Source organism: Megalobrama amblycephala, linkage group LG13, assembly GCF_018812025.1.
Source record: "Megalobrama amblycephala isolate DHTTF-2021 linkage group LG13, ASM1881202v1, whole genome shotgun sequence".
Classification (NCBI taxonomy): Eukaryota; Metazoa; Chordata; class Actinopteri; order Cypriniformes; family Xenocyprididae; genus Megalobrama; species Megalobrama amblycephala.
Window position 1 is genome coordinate 18,469,712 of NC_063056.1, and position 21,459 is coordinate 18,491,170.

Sequence of the window (21,459 nt, forward strand, 5' to 3'; positions counted from 1 at the left end):
TCCCCCATCTCCCTAAAACGCTTGATGAATGATGGTCACTGTGTGCAGATGAAATGAGGATCCCTCTGAATATGGTCACTCAGGATCAAGCAATTCTGCTGAGTAAATATCAGCCACAGTGTTAATATTTGCCATGATATGGTCTGAATATGAAAACAAACAACAGTTATTAGTCTGCCTGGTCTCAATGGATGTTTTGCTGGCTGATAAGCTTGTCGCCTGTCTCTTTTCATTACCCTTTCTCTTTTCTTTCTCTTTTTTTAGGTTTGTGTTAGCAATAGTAGACAGTGGAGCATGCGTGTCACTCATGGGTGTTTCCATATTTTATCGTCGCTGTCCAGCAACCAGTCGTTTCCTGGCCTTCTACCCGGCCACGCCCTCTGGGGCGGAGCCAACGTCTCTTGTTCCGGTGACTGGAACTTGTGTACCCCATAGCCAATCACAGGGTGGGACAGCTCCAAGAATGCACTGTAACACAGAAGGCGAATGGCTGGTGCCTGTTGGAGGATGTACGTGTGATGCGGGATATGAGCCCAATCATAATGGTTCAGCCTGTTTAGGTGAGTCAACAAAACTCACCAAATGTGGAAATTTTGATTCATCTCAGTGACTTCAATCTTTTGAATCCATTTCCCAAAAAGGTTTAGATTTGGCTAGGCCTGTTTAGGTGAGTCCAAAAACATGTAGTCTAATTGTAGGGATTTGTGACTCAAATCTTTTGGATCCATTTACCAAATAGATTTGTTTATTGATTCATTGTGATGGGATATGAGCCAAATCATAATGGCTAGGCCTGTTTAGGTGAGTCAAAAAACATGTAGTCTAATGGTAGAGATTTTGATTTATGTAAGTGAACCAAATCTTTGTGAATTCCTTCACAAAAAAAAAAAAAAAATTGTCCAGATTCGTTCACTGATTTGTTTAGTGATGGATTATAAGCCCAATCATGTTTAAGTGAGTCAAAATATGTAGTCTAATAGTGAGGATTTTGATTAATCTCAGTAAATCTATTTGTCAAAAAGATTTGTTCACTGATTCAGTAAGTGATGGGATATAAGTCCAATCATACTCTGCGTGTTTATATGAGTCAACAAAACATGTAGTCTAATGGTGGAGATTTTGATTCATATCAGTGACTCAAATTTTTTAAATACCTTTGTCCAGATTCGTTCATTGATTTATTCAGTGATGGATTATAAGCCTAATCTTAATGGCTCAGCCTGTTTGGGTAAGTCAAAATTTGTTGTCTAAAAGTGGGGATTTTGATTCATCTCAGTGACTCGAATCTTTTTAAATCTATTTGGCAACAAAATTTCTTCATTGATTCATTTAGTGACAGAATATAAGCCCAATCATATGGGCTCAGCGTGTTTAAATGAGTCAACAAAACGTGTAGTCTAATGATATGAATTTTGATTTGTCTCAGTGATTTGAATCATTTGAATCTATTTACCAAAAAGATTTGTTCAGATTTATTCACTGGCTCATTCAGTGACTGTTTCTGCAGGTTACGCCAGTACTGTAAGTGATGGAAAAATCATTGAATCATTTACTAAACTGATTGGATAAAAAAAAAAAAAAATGTTGTTTGTGCACTTATTAATATTTGCATGTGTATAATACTACTAAGAGACTCTAGATTATTAATATTTGCATGTCTACAATACTAATAAGAGTCTCTAAATTATTAATATTTCCATGTTTACAATACTACTAAGAGACTGTAGAAAAAGTCTTTAAGCATTTTTCTTTAAACGATTTCCCAACAAATTGTGAGTGCCCAAAAAAGATGGAACAGGAGCAATGAATTGAACTGGAACATCCTAAACCTTTGATCACTTGGAATCTGCTGTGGAGCTTATTTATTATTTAGATTTATTTTTTTTTACTTGTGTTGAAGTCATTTTTTGAATGTGTTTGATGCACCATTCTACAAGCCTATAGGTATGTCTAAAGGCAAAATGAAACACAAAATAAATCAATAAATGGAAGTGAAGGGGGGAAAAACAATTTGTTCACATAAAAGATTAATTGAAAAACACATTCGTGAATGAAGCACTGCTAATGTAGTCACATGGTTTCTGTACACTACACTTATATGAATGAAAATGTGGAACCCAGCTGGATGTATTTTTAGATTGCCCAAGGAACCCAGTAAATGAATTTTGACATTTAATTCACACTTCAACATGTCTATTAGTTATAGTAAAAAATCATTTTTTAAAGCAATTTTTAAAATTGACTTTTAACTAACTTGTGTCAACGTGATTTTTAGTGGATGAAATCAGTTCATCTCAAGTTCACACTGGTGTCCTATCAGAGTTTTCACAGCTTAGCATATATGCTATGAGTATGATCCACTAACGTTTGACAACCAGAATACTACTTCTAACCACAAGTCCCCTTTCACTCACCTTATCATTTCATTGTGTATGCGTCATTGTTGTGTCAGTTATCTCTGAATCAGAACTCTGCGGGCTCCCTGTCATAGTAATTATGCACAAAATTTGATGGACAGAAAATTACACACAGTGTATTCAAGCAAACGGGAAGGCGCCCATAAACACAGATCTAATTAAAGACACAAAAGACAAATGCTGCATTGCACGCACTGTGTTTTGTGGTTCCGAGATACAAATTTGTCTCCACAAGTTGGCTAACAAGGGGGTGTCCTCATTTAGAAAAATATTCAGAAGTTAAATGATAACTCTTTAAGTGTAAACTACAAAAAGTTTTATGTTAGGGGTATGTTAGGAAAGTGAAACTTCAAATGGAAATTCAATACTTGACTAAATAATAACTGACCAAAAGTGACAGTAAATACTTTTACGTTGTTACAAAACCTTTTTTTTTTTTTTTTAAATCCTAATCAATTCTTTTAAACATTTTATTCATCAAAGAATCCTGGAGAAAAAAAAAAAAAAAAAAATCAAGGCTTCCACAAACATATTAAGCAGCACCGATGATTTAACTGTCATTTAAATAAGTGTGGGGATATAATTATTAAAAATGGATGTCGCTAGGCAGCTGGTCTTTATTATTTATAATTAGCTTTATATATATATATATATACACAGTACAGTCCAAAAGTTTGGAACCACTAAGATTTTTAATGTTTTTAAAAGAAGTTTCGTCTGCTCACCAAGGCTACATTTATTTAATTAAAAATACAGTAAAAAACAGTAATATTGTGAAATATTATTACAATTTAAAATAACTGTTTTCTATTTCACAAAGTAATTTATTCCTGTGATGGCAAAGCTGAATTTTCAGCATCATTACTCCAGTCTTCAGTGTCACATGATCCTTCAGAAATCATTCTAATATGCTGATCTGCTGCTCAAGAAACATTTAATGTGTACAGTTGTACAAAATATTTGTGTACAATATTTTTTTTCAGGATTATTTGATGAATAGAAAGTTCAAAAGAACAGTGTTTATCTGAAATCTAATCTTTTGTAACATTATAAATGTCTTTACTGCCACTTTTGATTGATTTAATGCATCCTTGCTGAATAAAAGTATTCATTTCTTTAATTTATTTTCAAAAAAATAAAACATAAAATTCTTACTGACCCCAAACTTTTGAACGGTAGTGTATAATGCTACAGAAGCTTTGTATTTCAGATAAATGCTGTTCTTTTGAACTTTCTATTCATCAAGGAATCCTGAAAAAAAAAAAGTACACAACTGTTTTCAACATTGAAAATAATTATAAATGTTTATTGAGCAGCAAATCAGCATATTAGAATGATTTCTGAAGGATCATGTGACACTGAAGACTGGAGTAACGATGCTGAAAATTCAGCTTTGCCATCACAGGAATAAATTACTTTGTCAAATATATTTAAATAGTACACAGTTATTTTAAATTGTAATAATATTTCACAATATTACTGTTTTTTACTGTATTTTTAATTAAATAAATGTAACCTTGGTGAGCAGACGAAACTTCTTTTAAAAACATTAAAAAATCTTAGTGGTTCCAAACTTTTGGACTGTACTGTATATATATATAATATAATAAATGTATTTGTGGGTCAGGTTGTGTTTACATTGCACCTGAAATCAACTATACTGTGCTGACCAGTACCTGTGTGTTTGTATTATCTGTATTTTTCTTGTAACTTTGTCAGCAAACAGAGAGAGAATTTGAGAAATGTTAAAGACTTATTCATCTTTATCATCAACAAGTTCTTCCTTTCCTTATATGAACAATGGAGTGATTAGGTCAGAGAGGAAGAGGGAGATGCAGTAGTGGAAGAAAGAGGAGCTGAAAGGCACTACATTCACTGAAAGGGGTTAATTTCTGAGGGCGATGCAAGTAAATCAGACAAGAAGTTTTGAGATATCTTGAAGACGAAAGTAGAGTGGTGGGGAGATGGAGAGAGAGTGGGGATAAGAGAGGGTTGTGACACATTTAGGTCACGGTGATGTAATGGCCATTCAGCTGAACAAGTGACAGAAACCACAGGGAAGAGGAGGGGGAAGGACAAAGTAGTGGACACAAGTTAAAGACTAGAGGACTGAGATAGCAGAAATTTGTGATGTATTTTCTTGAGTCAGTGCAGCTGTTCCATATTTCATTTAGATATCGATTTGACTGTGTCACATTCAGCAGCAAACTGATTTGAATTTCTCACGTTTTGTCTCCTTGTATTCCAATCATGGCTTGGTAACTGAAGTGACAAGAATGTGAATTATGATTTATGTTCTGATTTTATGACCAATGAGATGACAGTGAAATCTTCACTGCAAAATAAATAAATAAACATACTATTTTTTGTCTTTTCACTAAAAATAGTTAAGCAAGATAAGTTACTTTCAAGGATAAACCAAAACAATTTGATTGTTTGTTTATATATCTTTTAGCTGCTGCTTTGCTGTCTGGTCAAGAGCGTCAGCTTTCTTCAATTGTTTTTCAATTGCCAAAAATAATAATAAGTTTAATTAAAGCTGTAATTGCTGATAAATGATACATGGCCAATAATAAAATTCTTTACTTTTTTGCCTAAATGAATTAAAAATAAAACTCTAAAAACATTAAGGATTAGTTCACTTTCAAATGAAAATTACCCCATGATTTACTCACCCTCAAGCCATCCTAGATGTATATGACTTTCTTCTTTCTGATGAACACAATCGGAGAAATATTAATAAATATCCTGATGCATCTGAGCTTTATAATGGCAGTAAGCGATATCAAATGAGTATGAGAAAGTGAAAAAAAAAATCCATATTTGACAAGTGATGAAGTTAATTATCTAGCTTCCGCCAGATCACCTTCTGTATTTAAATTACGGAAAAAACGTAACTGACGTTGCGTAAGCTTTTTTAACTGCGAGAGTTTTACTCTTTCTTCGTAAGTTAAATACGGAAGGAAGTCTGGCGGAAGCCAGATATTTAATTTCATAACTTGTTATATATGTATTTTTATTTTTATTTATTTTTTTACACAAACGCATCGATTCACTTCAGAAGGCCTTTATTAACCCCCCGGAGCCGTGTGGAATATGTTATGATGGATGGATGTGGATGGAGACACTTCGTTCAGCTCATACTCATTTGGTAACGCTTACTGCCGAGCTTGGATGCATCAGGATATTTATTAATATAACTTTGATTGTGTTCATCAGAATGAAGAAAGTCATATACACCTAGGACGACTTGAGGGTGAGTAAAGCTTGGGTTAATTTTCATTTGAAAGTGAACTAATCCTTTAAATCATTTTAAATGCTACATAAAAAAGTGAATTTAGGCAGTATGAAAATGGATATTGATTTTGAGATCTACTAAAGATTACATTTAATAGTGTTATTAAATTAGTGTTTTTAAAGATTAACTTTAAGTAAGCGTTAGGTGACAGAAAAGGTCATTTAATAAGCTAAAAAAAAGTAAATAGGCATGTAATTAAATATCCAGTATCTACCGACGTGGATAAATTTTTTTCTTTTTTTACGCACACACACACACACACACACACACACACACACACACACACACACACACACACACACACACACACACACACACACACACGGTGTATAGTGAATTCCAACTTAAATATTTTCTGGACAAATGTGTTGATTTACAGTATCAGATTTGAGACTACTAGCTTTGAGCAAGTTGTGTGCTAAAGAGCAAGTCTCAAAGCCCCCAAAGACATGACTGTTCTTTTGCTTTGATCTCACTTGTCCTTCAAGATTGTAGTCACTAAAGCACGACTGAGCAGATGAAACAATTACACCTGCTCATCCACACATGAAAACTTTTTTAGCATAGTGGACAGCTCAATGTCCATCTTTTCATCCCACGTGTGCCAAATATCAAATGTCATTTGTAGAATCTTCTAGACTCTGGCTATAGTTAACCTTTTGTTAGATTTTCTGGTGTTTATGAAGGCAGAGTGACTCATTTTCACTCCTGACAGACTAATATACTAAACAGCATCCCTGAAAGGAGGGGTGATGTTGATTTGCTGTAAGATTTATATCCTCCAAGTTGTTAAGGCCATTCAAATAGCGTTAAGGCACACTCTGGATTCCTGTCATTCAATCACTGGGGTGTACAATGACATTTTTTTTTTCTTTTTTTTTTTTGGTGCCAGTTTGCCCGATTCTCTGGGATGAAAAGGTCTCAGCCTCAGATGTCACGCCTACTGACTGTTGGCTGAATGTCTGATGCCTAAGGCACACAAAATGGGAAACACCTCAGGAGTTTCAAAGTCACCATCTGATTCTACAGGATTTCTGGGAGATGTGTGTGTCTCGTTCTTTAAAGGTGCCCTAGAGTCAAAAATTGAATTTACCTTGGCATAGTTGAATAACAAGAGTTCAGTACATGGAAAAGACATACATTGAGTTTCAAACTCCATTGCTTCCTCCTTCTTATATAAATCTCATTTCTTTAAAAGACCTCCAAAAAACAGGCGAATCTCAACATAACACTGACTGTTACGTAACAGTCGGGATCATTAATATGTACGTCCCCAATATTTGCATATGCCAGCCCATGTTCAAGGCATTACACAAGGCAGCCAGTATTAACGTCTGGATCTGTACACAGCTGAATCAACAGACTAGGTAAGCAAGCAAGAACAATAGTGAAAAATGGTAGATGGAGCAATAATATCTGACATGATTCATGATATCATGATATTTTTAGTGATATTTGTAAATTGTCTTTCTAAATGTTTCGTTAGCATGTTGCTAATGTACTGTTAATGTGGTTAAAGTTACTATCATTTCTTACTGTATTCACGGAGACAAGAGCCGTCGTTATTTTCATTTTTAAACACTTGCAGTCTGTATAATTCATAAACAACTTCATTCTTTATAAATCTCTCCAATAGTGTGTAATGTTAACTTTAGCCACAGAGCACAGCCTCAAACTCATTCAGAATCAAATGTAAACATCCAAATAAATACTTTACTCACATGATCCGACGCATGCATGCAGCATGCATGACGAACATCTTGTAAAGATCCATTTGAGGGTTATATTAGCTGTGTGAACTTTGTAAATGCACTGTATTATAGTCGAGAGCTCGAGGGGCAGGGAGTGCGCGATTTAAAGGGGCCGCAGCCTGAATCGGTGCATAGTTAATGATGCCCCAAAATAGGCAGTTAAAAAAATTAATTAAAAAATCTATGGGGTATTTTGAGCTGAAACTTCACAGACACATTCAGGGGACACCTTAGACTTATATTACATCTTGTAAAAACACCTTTAAAGTGTTAGTTCACCCAAAAATGAAAATTCTTTCATTAATTACTCAACCTCATGATCTTCGTTCATCTTCAGAACACAAATGAAGATGTTTTTGATGAAATCTCAGAGCTTTCTGTCCCTCCATTCACAGCTATGCAACCGAAACTCTGGTGCATTAAAAAGTAATGCATTAAAATAATCCATATGAATTGAGCGGTTTAGTCCAAATTTTCTGAAGAGACATGATTGCTTTATATGATGAACAGATTGAATTTAGGCTTTCAATTTCTTAAGCTCAAGCATGTTTGTTTGATGTGTGTGAGAACCAATGAGGTTCATTGTTGCGTGTTACGCATCACATTTGAGCTTCTGGAAGAGGGTTTGTTCTCGTGCACCAAGCAGGTTCGGTTGAGCTTCTGTTTATGTTCGCTGATCAATGTTTATGTGAATTAAAGCCTAAATGCAATCTGTTCATCATATAAAGCAATCAAGTCTCTTCAGAAAATTTGGAGTAAACCAATAAATTCATATGGATTAGTTTTACAATCTCTTTATGAACTTTTTGAACCGTCAAAGTGGTAGTCGCATAGCTATCTATGGAGGGACAGAAAGCTCTCAGATTTCATCAAAAAGATCTTAATTTGTGTTCCAAAGATGAATGAAAGTCTTACGGGTTTGGAACGACATGAGGGTGAGTAATTAATGACAGAAATTTTATTTGTGGTTGAACTAACACTTTAACGGTCCACCTGGAAAAAGAAATCTTGTGACACCAAAGACCCTCATGGAAGAAGAAAGCCATTGTATTTACAACTGTGATATTGAGCACTTATCAGGACTAACTAAACGCTGGATTTTCAAAAGTATGTGAAGTTCGCCATTGTTGCCGTAAACTTGCACAGCGTTCTTGAATGAATAGCTTAATAGATGCACGCCAGTCTGTTATCATAGGTACATCTATTTCTCATTTTCACGGCCCTAAACATGACGTGAAACAAAACAAATTGTGATTGGTTGCTTTACATGACGGTCAGATGTCCTCTTGTGCGGCCCTTGGCCAGTGAAAGCTGCGATTGGGTTCAGATGTTCTGTCATGAGTCTGAAGGTCTTGCTCACTGATCTGTATAGATCAGTGGTCTTGCTATGCAAGACTAGGTTGTTTATAATATGCAAAGAGCATCGTGATTGTGATGCATACATTATACTGTCTACTATTACTATAAATACTAACTCATTCTACACTGAACACAAAGTGGATAGTGTTAGGCACTTGTCAGTGAATAAAACTAAGCTGTGTATTGCTGTGTATGTTGATTTGTTTTGCCAAAAGAGTTGCCAATTTGTTTTTGATTTTTTTTCTGTGCAAGCATGATTTGGTTTTATCATACTGCAAATCATCCACTATCAAATGATCCTCTGTCTCCAATGGGACATCCAGGAGCTTTCAGTCTCCAGTTTAGCTATTGCTGAACAATTTATTCAAAGGAAAACAAGCGTATTGTATAATGCCAGGAGCCAGCAGAGCATTACAAGCAAATAATTTCACATTAAATTGGATAATTATGGAGATTAATTAGAGAGAAATGTATTTCCTAGGGTGGTTTCTATAGCGGTCTGAGAAGCTCAGCTCAGACAGAAAGAGAGAGAGGGAAAGAGAGAGAGAGTACTAAATAAGTGCATACCTTTTTATGTCTCGTTTTTGAAGTTGTGCATCAGTCACTGTGTTTGTTGTTTGTGTGTTCATGTGTTTATGTGTGTTTGTGTTTGTGCATCTGTGTGCTTTAGTCAGAATGCTGCAAGCCAAATAAAGAGAATGAGAGCAACCACGAGAGGAAGAAGGAGAGCGAGAGAGAAATTGGGTCAGCGATCTAAATACCAAGTACGATGTCAACGGCAAATTATACACTCCACTGAGGTCTCTCGCTCTCTCTGCCCATTTGCTTTTACAGTTTTCCTTCATCTGAATCTTTTTTCAACGTCTCTTTCACTGCTTCTCTGAATACAACATGCTTCCTAATTTAATTTTTCATCTCAGTTTTGTTTTTGTTTGAGGCGTGCTCTATTTAAACTTGAACAGCCCCTCCCCCACCAATGCCTTTAGCTTAATTCTCTCTTGATTTCTCAAACACGCACATAAACCTGCTCAAACCAACATACACTTTCAACATACACTTTTATATAATATAATATAATATAATATAATATAATATAATATAATATAATATAATATAATATAAGAAAAAGGAAATGTATAAACAAAATTAATATTTTTATTTGGTAATGAAGTTATATTTGATTTCTATAATAAAATGTAATTTATAATATAATAGAGTTTTCTGGTACAGCCAAGTGTGTGTTTGTGTGTGTGTGTGTGTGTGTGTGTGTGTGTGTGTGTGTGTGTGCGTCTGTATAGATAGATAGATGAGCAAGGACACATTAAATTGATAAAAAGTAACAGTAAAGATGTTTATAATGTTACAAATGATTTCTAAAATATATCACATTTTAAAATATTTTGCAGCAAAACTGTTTTCAACACTAATAATAATGAAAACATGTTAAGACATTAAGGCATTACTTGCTCACCAAATAAATTTCATTTTAAAAAATATGAAAATATAAAATAGTTTTGTTGTAATAATATTTCACTATATTACTCTTTTACTGTATTTTTGATCATATATATATATTCAAATAAAGATTGTGATTAAATTTGATAGAAGCCTGATAGAATAATCCGCATACTTCCTGAGTTGGCTGGCAGCATCCCAGCCAGGCCACCCACTTTGTCATGTGATGGAGAAGGATAACATAGTGTAAACAACATAATGATTAAATATTTCAAACATTTACTGCCAACACAGTGATTTCAGCCTCTTGAAAACCCTTAACCCCTTCACTCTGCACAATGGATACAGCGGCTTTTCCTCAAGAGGTCATGGTCGGTTTATCATTGTTTGTGAAAGGACACATCTGTGAGATAAAAATGACTATATGAAATTAAATTAATTAACTAAGTTGAACTAACAATGAGCTATATATTTTCACAGCATTTATTAACATTTGTTAATGTTAGTTAATAAAAATGTACATGCCAGTTCACAGCGCATTAAAGGGTTAGTTCACCCAAAAATGAAAATAATGTCATTTATTACTCACCTTCGTGTCATTCTACACCCGTAAGACCTTCGTTCATCTTCGGAACACAAATTAAGATATTGTTGATGAAATCCGATGGCTCAGTGAGACCTCTATTGAGAGCAAAGCCATTCAAACTCTCAAGGTCCATAACATATTTGAAAGAGTTCATGTGACTTCAGTGGTTCTGTCTTAATATCATAAAGCGACAAGAATACTTTTTGTGTGCCAAAAAAAAAACAAAAAACGACTTCAACAATATCTATATGGTCCAATTTCAAAACACTGCTTCAGAGCTTTACAAATCTAATCAGTGAATCGGAGCGCCAAAGTCACGTGATTTCAGCACTTTAGCCATTGGATAGGAGATCTGAATCACTAATTCAAAACAAAAGATTCATAAAGCTCAGAAGCTTCATGAAGTAGTGTTTTGAAATTTGCCCATCACTAGATATTGTTGAAAAGTCATTATTATTTTTTTTTTATTTTTTGCCGCACAATTTTCTTATCGCTTTATAATATTAAGATAGAACCACTGTACTCACATGAACTGCTTCAAATATGTTTATATATTAAACATATCTCTCAATAGAGGTCTCACTGAGCCATCGGATTTCATCAACAATATCTTAATTTGTGTTCCGAAGATGAACGAAGGTCTTACGGGTGTGGAACGACATGAGGGTGAGTAATTAATGACATTATTTTCATTTTTGGGTGAACTAACCCTTTAACTAATGTTAACAGATACAACACTGAAGGCCCTATTTTAACGTTCTAAGCGCATGGTCTAAAGCGCACGGCGCAAATGCACTTAGGGCGTGTCCCAATCCACTTTTGCTAGTTTAAGGATGGGAAAAATGGTCGGCGCGCACGGCGCATGGTCTAAAAGGGCTGTCTCTATTCTCTTAATGAGTAATGGGTATGTTTTGGGCGTAAACCATCCAGAGTATCATCTCCCATTCCTTTAAAAGCCTGTTGCACTCGCGCCATGGCAGATTCGCTATTTACATGGCGGAATTTGTAAGCGGAAAAACTGAACGCTTCTCTAGCGAGGAAACGGCAAGGTTAAAGTACACAAGCAGACCATCTACTGGACATGCCGGATTCCACCAAAGCATTTTTATCTTTATGCACACAAGAATAATCGTTTACATTGTAATCTTTTTATTTTTAATATTTGCCATGTTTGTGTGCTGCTGTGTGTGTAATAAGCAGAGTGTACGCGCATTGTGCACCCGTCTATAGACGCATATTACTAACAAATAACACAACAAATATTGCGCCATTGACTTTAGACGAGTTTTCAGTTGGTCAATGGCGCAGTCTATTTCAGTTGCCTTAAAATAGTGACGTGCCAACAATGTGCCTGAACACACCTCGTTTTCAGACCAGCATGCCCATGGCTACACAAATGGCCGCAAATGCATTTGATATTTAAACAACGTGGCGCAAGATAACTGCGTCAGGCTGAAACTAGCAAAAAATTATAGCATGTCATAAAAACACCTTTTGTGTCTTCAGCAGATCAAAAACTTCTGTTTCAAATCGATGCCATCTCATTAATTAATAAGAAATTTGGGCCAGTTAATAATGCCATAGATGTGTTTTAGATGTGTTCATAGATGTGCTCATTTTATGAGGAAACTAGATGCCTTGTGGCTAAATAGTGGCCGCTAGAGACCTGTGAGATGAGAACCTGTGATTGGCTGATGAGTGGGTGAATGGGGAGTGTGAACAGAAGAGAGAGAATGTTGAGAAGGTGTAGGAGATTGTCTGAGGAGTGAAGAAGATTTGTAGCTAAAACCTGTCTTTTGTCACAGCTATAGGAGAACACATTGGATAATATAATCCAACCACATGAAAGATAGATGGACAATGCTCTTTCTTTTCTCTCACTACGCCCATCTTTCATTCGTCCTTTCTCACTTCTCACACTAGTGTTTAGGAGCGAATATCAAATCTGACAGACAAGTGAGAACATAAAAATCCTTTTAGCTTTTTGAAAACTGAAATCTCTTTCTTGCTCTCTCTCTTTCTGTCATTGAAGTACTTAAACTGCGTTATACGTGCCTGACCTGTCTATTCACATGGGGACTTGTTAGGACTTCAAGGCTGACAAGGATGAAATGGCAACTCTTAGCTCAACCGTAATTATGATAAAGCGTTAAAATGTCACAGGTTTTGCATGACAAAGCACTTCACCAAATCACAGCATTACTGTCACAAGTGTCATAATAGGAGCTCTTCTGTGACTAAGCGAATATATTGTTTGATAAGCCTTATGCACTTGGACATTTCATTGTGGATTATGCAAGCATATTGATTCCCTGATGTAACTCATATTGTGTTTGTTGTGGTTTGTTCTGTGGCCTCACAATTGAAAGGATAGCGGTCATTGCTGAGCGTCAAGCTGGGTCACAATCAATCTCAAATGAAAGGTTTCATAAGGTGAACATATAATAATATCCACTTGCAACAGTCCAATGAAGTAGTATTTTATGCAAAGTACTCAAATTAACAGTCAATCAGAGGTCACATGGTTGTGGCATTGGTTTTGGGTGGCAAGTGGTTCAAACGGCTTCAGATCTGTCTTTTTCATGCAGCATGTTACGAAACTAGAAGCGATTTCTCATTAAATTACATCCTGTCAGAATAACAACAATCAGGCTGAGCGATTTTCCCTCTAACAATGTTTTTGCTCTTTGTTTTCTTGGTAATTATACATGCGACTAAATAAATCAAGTGCCTGTGACAACAATAAACCTTGCTTATTAAATTTGCACCCACTAATTGAGTGTGTTTGAAACAAATTGATTTTCCAATTCTCTTTGCAACAGTTTACGTTTCATTTGCCAGTCAATGCATCCAGTTGGATCATTATATTCCCCTTCTGTACTCGGCATCCAGTTCCTGGTGTAATTGACAGAATTCCAAAGCAGGAATCGGGCACTTTCCAAACAGCTTGAGCACATCTTGTGCTGTAATTGTAATGCTTTTCTTTCTTTTCAACAGCCTGCTCAATTGGGTCCTATAAAGCAGTGGCTGGCTCAGTTTCGTGCACAGAGTGCCCATCTAACAGCAGAACCAGTTCAGAAGGGTCTAAACTTTGCGAGTGTCGGAGTGGCTACTACCGCGCACCCACCGATGCCAACACCACCGCCTGCACAAGTAAGAGAACAACCAGCTATGCAAGAAGATAAGACAATGAACAATACAATGAACAGAAAATCCTCATTTATGGGTCAATTATGTGACGGGTAATTTTTTTTTTTTTTTGTCCAAAGGCCTTAATAATAATAAAAAACAAAGATATGACATCCAAAGTATGTAAGGCAGTACAACTAGATCTCTTTCATTGAATCCAAAAGGTTTTAATTATATTTTGCTACATATAAAGGTATTTTAAAGATTTTGAAGTGTCAAAAGGTCATTCGGTTTAACTGTTCAAAGGCCAATACAGCCATTTTGTTTGTGATTAAAACATGTTAAAATGTAATAAATGTATATATTTTGTATATTTGATAACATCATATACCAACATAGTGCAAAATGGTATAAAAATTATGTGTAGAAGTTGTTGCTTTGTTATGAGAAAAATGTCCAGAAAAATGAATTTCATTGATGTTATTCGGAGTAACCAATATAAAGAGACCATTTTGGATCAAGTCATGTGGTCAATATCATGTGACAGGATGTGACATCATTCAGACACCTGCAAAGGACCACATGGTCATTAAGCAAAGTAACTAACTCTCTGTTAACTATTTAAAAAATTCATGTTTTCACTTGCTTGTACGCATGTCCCGAAACATCCGGTCATTCGGTACAACCGCAATAAAACATGGAAAATGTTGTAATATTTAAAAAATTTGTACTAAATATAAAATGTTTGATTGTCCTTTTGCTAGCTAGATATCAGTCTGTTAGCATTGTTCGAAAATATTGTCATTCAGTAAAACCGAAATTTTGGTTAAACCAAATGACTTTTTTTGGTGACAAATTTTGTCCATCTTGTAGAAAATGACAAAAGCAGTGTTAATTGATTATAAAAGCCACATCATTTTTTTTACATTTTTAAAAACCTTATTTGTCAATGACCCTTATACACTGTCAAGAAAAATGTGTAAAAGAAAAATGTGTAAAACAGTTGTCCCTTTAAAGGGGACAACTTTGTACCTTATCTACCCCTACCAGGTGCATTTAAGTACCTTAAGGTGCTTTTTCACTGTGTGGTATGACTCGGCTCACTTTATTTTGGCTCGGTTTGCTTTTCCACTTAGTACCGCTTCAAAGTGGGTGGGATTAAAGACTGAATGTTATAGTTGTGCCACCACCTCGTCTACTGACCACAATACAGCCATTTATTTTTTTCAAGTTGCGTGCGACAGTCGTTAAAAGCAACTCATTTAAAAAAGCAAACAAATGATAATGCAATGGCTGTTGCTGAGTATTTTAATCTAGCCGGTTTGGTGTCTTGTGTCGCAACTCCAATGACGCTACTAGTGACGATTCTCATTGACAATCAGTGATCGGCAGTGTTTACACGTCACATTTTAGTATCTGTACGGCTCACTTGGAACCTCAACTGAGGTGGTACTAAAAAAAGTACCAGGTACTAGGTTCTGTACACAGTGAGAACCCCCCAAAAGTGAGCCATACCGAGCTGTACCATGCAGTGGAAAAGCGCCATTAGAGTAGCAATATGTACCCTTAAAGAACTACTGTGAACCTTTTAGGGGTAAATAAGGTTTAAAGATGTCTCTTTCAGGGTACTCCCCCAGTGGCAAGCTGTTGCACCCCTAAAGATACAATTTTTGCTGATTTTTTTTTTTTTTTAATCTGGGAGTGTAGGTCAATTACATGACATTTATTACATATTTTGTCTGGATCTATTCATTTATTCAAAAGTACAATAAAAAAGCATAAATCAAAAAATGTCTGGGTGAAACAGTTGTCCTGATATCATAATGAAGCAAAAAGCCATTAAAAAATAATTACTTTTTGAAAAAAATCATTATTATTTCTTGGGGAAAAAATATATTTCAACAAAAAAATCTTTGTCTGCCAAACCAAGTCATGTGGTGTAACCAACATGCAGAAACATTCAGGGAAAAAAAAAAACATAAAACAGGAAATTATATCATAGAGACGACACCCACAGATCGTTGGGGATCCTTTTTTTTTTATTATTATTTGACATTTTTAAGATAACGAACGGTTAGTTGTACAATGTCATGTGTTGTGACTTACCCAGAACTTGATATTTATTAATTGATAATTCTTTTGTAAATAAATAAATAAAATATTTTTTGAAGATAATGATTAACATCTGTACTTCAATTTTAAGTGAACTACAGTATCTGTGATCTATTTAAGCTCTATGCAAAATATTATTACTTTTTACTTGATGGATACTAAAATAATTTTGTTGCAAATGGTAAAAAGTTTTTCAAAACCATATGAAACCAACATGAATACAAAATACATTTTAAAAAATATTTTAAAAGATTTTCTTTTCTTTATTGTGGGCACTCATTTGTCATCAGCCCAATTATTAACCAAATTCCTCAAGTTTAAATTCTGTTCTGGTTTATAGCGGGTAATCATTAGAAGGTTCAGCAGCTGGTGAGCACTTAAGAGTGTTTGTGAATAACTGCAGGTTTTCTTTCTCAGGCCCTCCATCAGCGCCGGTGTCTCTATCATGGGAGTATGAGAGTTCTGAGGGTGGGGTGTCTTTGCGCTGGAGACCTCCCACGGACATGGGGGGTCGGAGGGAAGTGTGGTATGGGGTGGTGTGCCGAATCTGCCCGTCTGCTACTAGCACACCACCCAGCATGTGCTCCTGGTGTGGAGAGACTGTCTCTTTTTCCCCTTCTCAAACTGGCTTAAAGCAGACAAGAGTCACCCTCAAAAACCTGCTCACTAGGGTCACCTACCTCATCCAGGTAATTACGTACAGCACTTTATTTTAGACCAGGGGTGGCGAACGTCAGTCCTGGAGAGCCACAGTCTTCAACCCCAATCAAACACCTGAACAAGCTAATCAAGGTCTGAAGGGTTTTTATCAAGGTTGGAGCTAAACTCTGTAGGACTGTGACTCTCCAGGACCGGGTTCGCCACCCCTGATATAGATCCAGTACAGCATGGTACAGACAAGCAGGAATACAATTTTGGAATGTTTTCTGGATTGACTTGCATCATCACAAACTCAAAAATTGGATTTCATAGTGAACATCATACTTACATACTGATTAAATGAGTGCCTGATATAGGGGAGACCAGGGCAAGTTGTCACATGATAAACCTGTTGTTTGATATTTTTATATTTTAGCTGGATCATGTGTGTATTGTCATTGTTTTGTTGCTAACTTCCCCTGCTATTGATCATTGTTTCTTAAATAAATGGTTTTATAACAATAATAGATATTGATATTAGTAAGAAATGTAACTTGAGCAACAAATCAGCATATTAGAATGATTTCTGAAGGATCATGTGACACTGAAGACTGGAGTAATGATACTTAACTATTACAGGAATAAATTACATTTTTAAATATATTAAAATAGAAAACAGCTATTTAAATTGTAATAATATTGCACAATATTACTGTTTTTACTGTATTTTTGATCAAATAAATGCAGCCTTGGTGAGCGTTAAGAGACAGAAACAGTTAAAAAATTGTGCCAACTCCAAACTTTTAAATGGTAGTACATGTTCCTATACAGAAATTAACCTAGAAAAATAAAACCTGCCCTGAGAAACATTTACTGGAGTAAAAAGGGTGATAACTAGCCCTGGTCTCCCCTATACTGCTACACAATGCTCATTATCATGTCTTAATGCAGCTTATGTGCATGTAAGAGCATAGCTACAAAATGAGCTGTGTATGATTTCACAGGTTCAAGCAATAAATGAAGTGTCAGCGCTGAGCCCTTTTCCACCTCAGTTCGCCAGCATTAACTTCACCACCAGTCAATCAGGTATGAAGAGCATGTAAGCTGGGTTGTTTAAGTGTGTGCACCAAACTGTTTGCACAGTGTATCTATGCTTACTGCATCTGTCTCCTGCCATCGCTGTGTCTAGACGTCCTCCACCCCTCTCTTTCTCTTCCTCTCCCCATGGTCAGCTCTTCCATCCAACACTCTTTTCTCTTCACAATATTTCATCTTCTGCTATCTGGACCCAGGTGGCTTTGGGTCACGATATGCTGTCATCTCATATAATGGTCAGGAAAGCAGCTAGAGAGACGGAAAGAAATGAAAAATGGAGGGAGGATAATCAATGTGGCAGCCCACAGAAACTTTGGAAACAAACGGTGCAATTCAGAAGTCCCTCTCTCGCTGTCTCTCTTTTCGTTTTCTATCTTTAGTAGTAATTCAAGCTCAGATGGGTTCTGCAGACCTGTGTATGATGAGTTTATATAACTCATTATTTAAGTTTTGGGTGCTGCTGATTGAACGGGATTGAGTCACCTATACATGCCCTTCCACATGACTGATTAACAGACAGAGACATTGGTTGAGACGAAGGGGGTCGGGGGCTGGGAAGAGGGTGGGAATGGAGAATGGTTAACTCATGACCTCATTAACACGGATGAGGCTTCAGCAATGTCTAACTAACCGTCAAACATGCACCAAAGCATGAAGTAAATGGCTTATATGTGAATCCACGTGTGTATTATCGCTCTATAATGCTCTTTATAATGAGGAAGGCATTGAATATCTAAAGCATTCAGAGCAGTAGAAAAGTAGGTTGCCTATTATGAAGTGATGAGCCGCCATGTGGTCACTCTTATAATTGCATGATTGTGTCTCAGTGCCTTCTGAGGTTCCCATGCTGCACCAGTTGAGCAGATTTCAAGACTCCATCACACTGTCCTGGCCTCAGCCTGACCGGCCCAATGGTGACATCCTGGAATACCAGCTCCGATACTACGACAAGGTCATTACTGTTATTAAATGAATAGAGCACCCAAAAAAACATTGAAAATGTTTTTTATTCAATATAACTGACCATATGCACAGTTACTTCCTGGTTTTCGTTAAGCCAGCTTGAGCATTTCCGGTGAACTGTTAGTTACTAGCTGTAAATTGACACAAAACCATCAATGGATGACTTTTTAATGTTGTATTTATATTTTAATGCAGTTATCACACTTGCCTAATTTGCCAATAAAACAGTTTTATTTATAAAGACAAAGCTAATGGAAACGTTTGAATAAGAAACGCCTTATGTAATTAGAAACGCACATGCAAAATTTTCTCCAGCACTTAAAATGTTATTTTTAATGAGATGACCAAAAACATTATTTGTTCATCCTTCTAAGATTATCCCCATTTGTAAAACCAAACATTTCAAGATGTAGGAAATCCAACATTTGATAGAAAACACTTTTATTTAAAAATAAAAAAGACATTAATTACCATGATAACCAACAGATGGCGGCAGAGGAGCATTTATTGGCTCATATTAAACATTTCCTGTAATAGTTTTTCACTCAGCTTCGCTTTTGAATAAATATTAAACATTATAAAATAATTCGATTTTAAGAATACCTTTTTTCAAGGTGAAGTGTGAAGTACTCGCAAAATCTCATGAAAAACAATAACTTTTCTTGTGAATGAATTACACAGAAAACACCGCGCTTTCCCTTTGTAATCACAGCAGCTGTTACTAGTGCAGCGCGAGCTCACTTATTTCGGCACACTTGTGAAAACTCACATTTTATTCAATGAAACTAACTAAAGTGCACAATAAATCTTTAATTTACAGTGTGTTGTTGCTTTTTTTTCTCACGAAAGTGTGAAAACTCCTTAGCTGAGGAGGAACACTGAGGGTCGTCTTACGTTTGAATAACTAAATTAACACTAGGCCTATTTAAGTGACTATATTCTGATTATAAACTAAGTATTACACTATTGATGCTGTTAAAGTTAACGTTACCTCAGGACATTGAAGATACTGAAAACACCAACAAGTGACATCTCACCGGAAGTTTTCCAGCTGTATATATTATTGCGGAAGTTTTTAAAGGGATAGTTCACCCAAAAATGAAAATTGTCCATTGATTTACTCACCCTCAAGCCATCCTGAGTGTATATGACTATCTTCTTGTAGACTCCTATGCTTAGTCCTCCAAGGTTTATAATGGTTGTGAATGGGGGGCCGCATTTTGAAGTAAAAAATAATGCATTCATCCATCCATCAAGAAAGTAATCCATACGACTCCAGTGGGTTAATAAAGGCCTTCTGAAGAAAAATATACATATTTAAAACTTTATAAATCCAAGTAACTGCGCAAGTCGATTTGCGCTAAATGAGTAATCCTCTGACGCAATATATGACGCAGGATGTAGGAGTATCGTAAGCTTAGCCGTCTCTCGCGGTTTAAACAAATAGGGCTGGGCAACAAACTCAAGCTCCTCTTCTCTTATATCAAAATCTTCTGAAATTTCTCTTTAAAAAATTATCGTTTTAGACTTATAATCTGTGACTGGTGGTTTGTTTTGCTCTATTCTCTGCGCCTCCACGTTCGTCATTACGTTGTGCGTCAGGTCAAAGGATAGTCTTCCGATGCGAATCGACTTGCGCATTCTACGTACAGTCGTCCGCCGGAAGCTAGTTATTTTAATTTAAGTTTTAAATATGGATATTTTTCTTACAAAAACGCATCACTTCACTTCAGAAGACATTTATTAACCCCCTGGAGTCATATGGATTACTTTTTTATGGATGGATGCATTATTTTTGACTATCAAAAAAAAGCCCCCATTCACAACCATTATAAACCTAGGAGGAAAGTTTTTGTTAATTGAATTAAAGCTAAAAAAAAAAAAAAAAAAAAAAAAAAGATTTATATTAGATGAAAAACTTACAATTTATAACACTTAACTTAGCCTTGGCAACTAACTAAAACAAGTTCAAGTAGTAAAATTACTAAAACTGAAATAAAAATAAATTAAAGCTAGATGACAAAAAAGCACAATACTGAAACAAAACTGTAAATGACACAAGGGTGAGTAAATGACATCATTTTCATTTTTTGTGAACTACAGTAAATGGATGGCCCTTATTCTCACAGAGATGGTTGTTTCTCTCTCTGGCAGGGGTCTGATGAGGACAGCGCTGTGAGCGTCTTCAGTGAAACAAACACAGTGACAGTTGGAAGCCTGATTCCAGGCTCCATCTATGCCTTCCAGATCCGTGCTCGAAATGAGAGAGGCTACGGGCCCTACAGCCACACTATTTACTTCAGCACCCTAGCGATGGGTAGGCCAAAAATATGTTATGTCACACATAATTTATCGTTCTAGCCTGCATATATGCAAGCTTACTCATATGCTATTAACTTTGCAGCCTCAGTAACAATGGTGTCTTCTAGTTGTATATTTAGTAAAATTGCACCTTAGAGGATAATTACTGATTATGCTCTTCAGAGTTCATTTCTTTTCATTTTTCAGTCTGAGTATAATAATTACAGTATAATGAGAGATGCCATTTTTCTTTACTAATGCTTCAGTATGAAATGCTTCTTGTTCAGTATGCATATGACCTATGCTTAGGTAAATATATACACTAACTTTTACACGAAATACATGAAATTTTAC

The 21,459-nt window shown here is 35.8% G+C and overlaps 1 protein-coding gene across 3 annotated transcripts in view; it reads left to right on the forward strand.

The window, feature by feature from the left end:
• ephb6 (eph receptor B6) overlaps window positions 1-21,459 on the forward strand; it is a 68,630-nt gene that overhangs the window by 31,174 nt on the left and 15,997 nt on the right. For all 3 annotated transcript variants that reach the window (XM_048153122.1, XM_048153123.1, XM_048153124.1), the window contains exons 5-10: window positions 265-560; window positions 13,864-14,019; window positions 16,525-16,796; window positions 17,751-17,832; window positions 18,669-18,793; window positions 20,959-21,121. In XM_048153122.1, coding sequence (XP_048009079.1) covers window positions 265-560; window positions 13,864-14,019; window positions 16,525-16,796; window positions 17,751-17,832; window positions 18,669-18,793; window positions 20,959-21,121 — 1,094 coding nt within the window. The remainder of the gene's footprint in view (window positions 1-264; window positions 561-13,863; window positions 14,020-16,524; window positions 16,797-17,750; window positions 17,833-18,668; window positions 18,794-20,958; window positions 21,122-21,459) is intronic.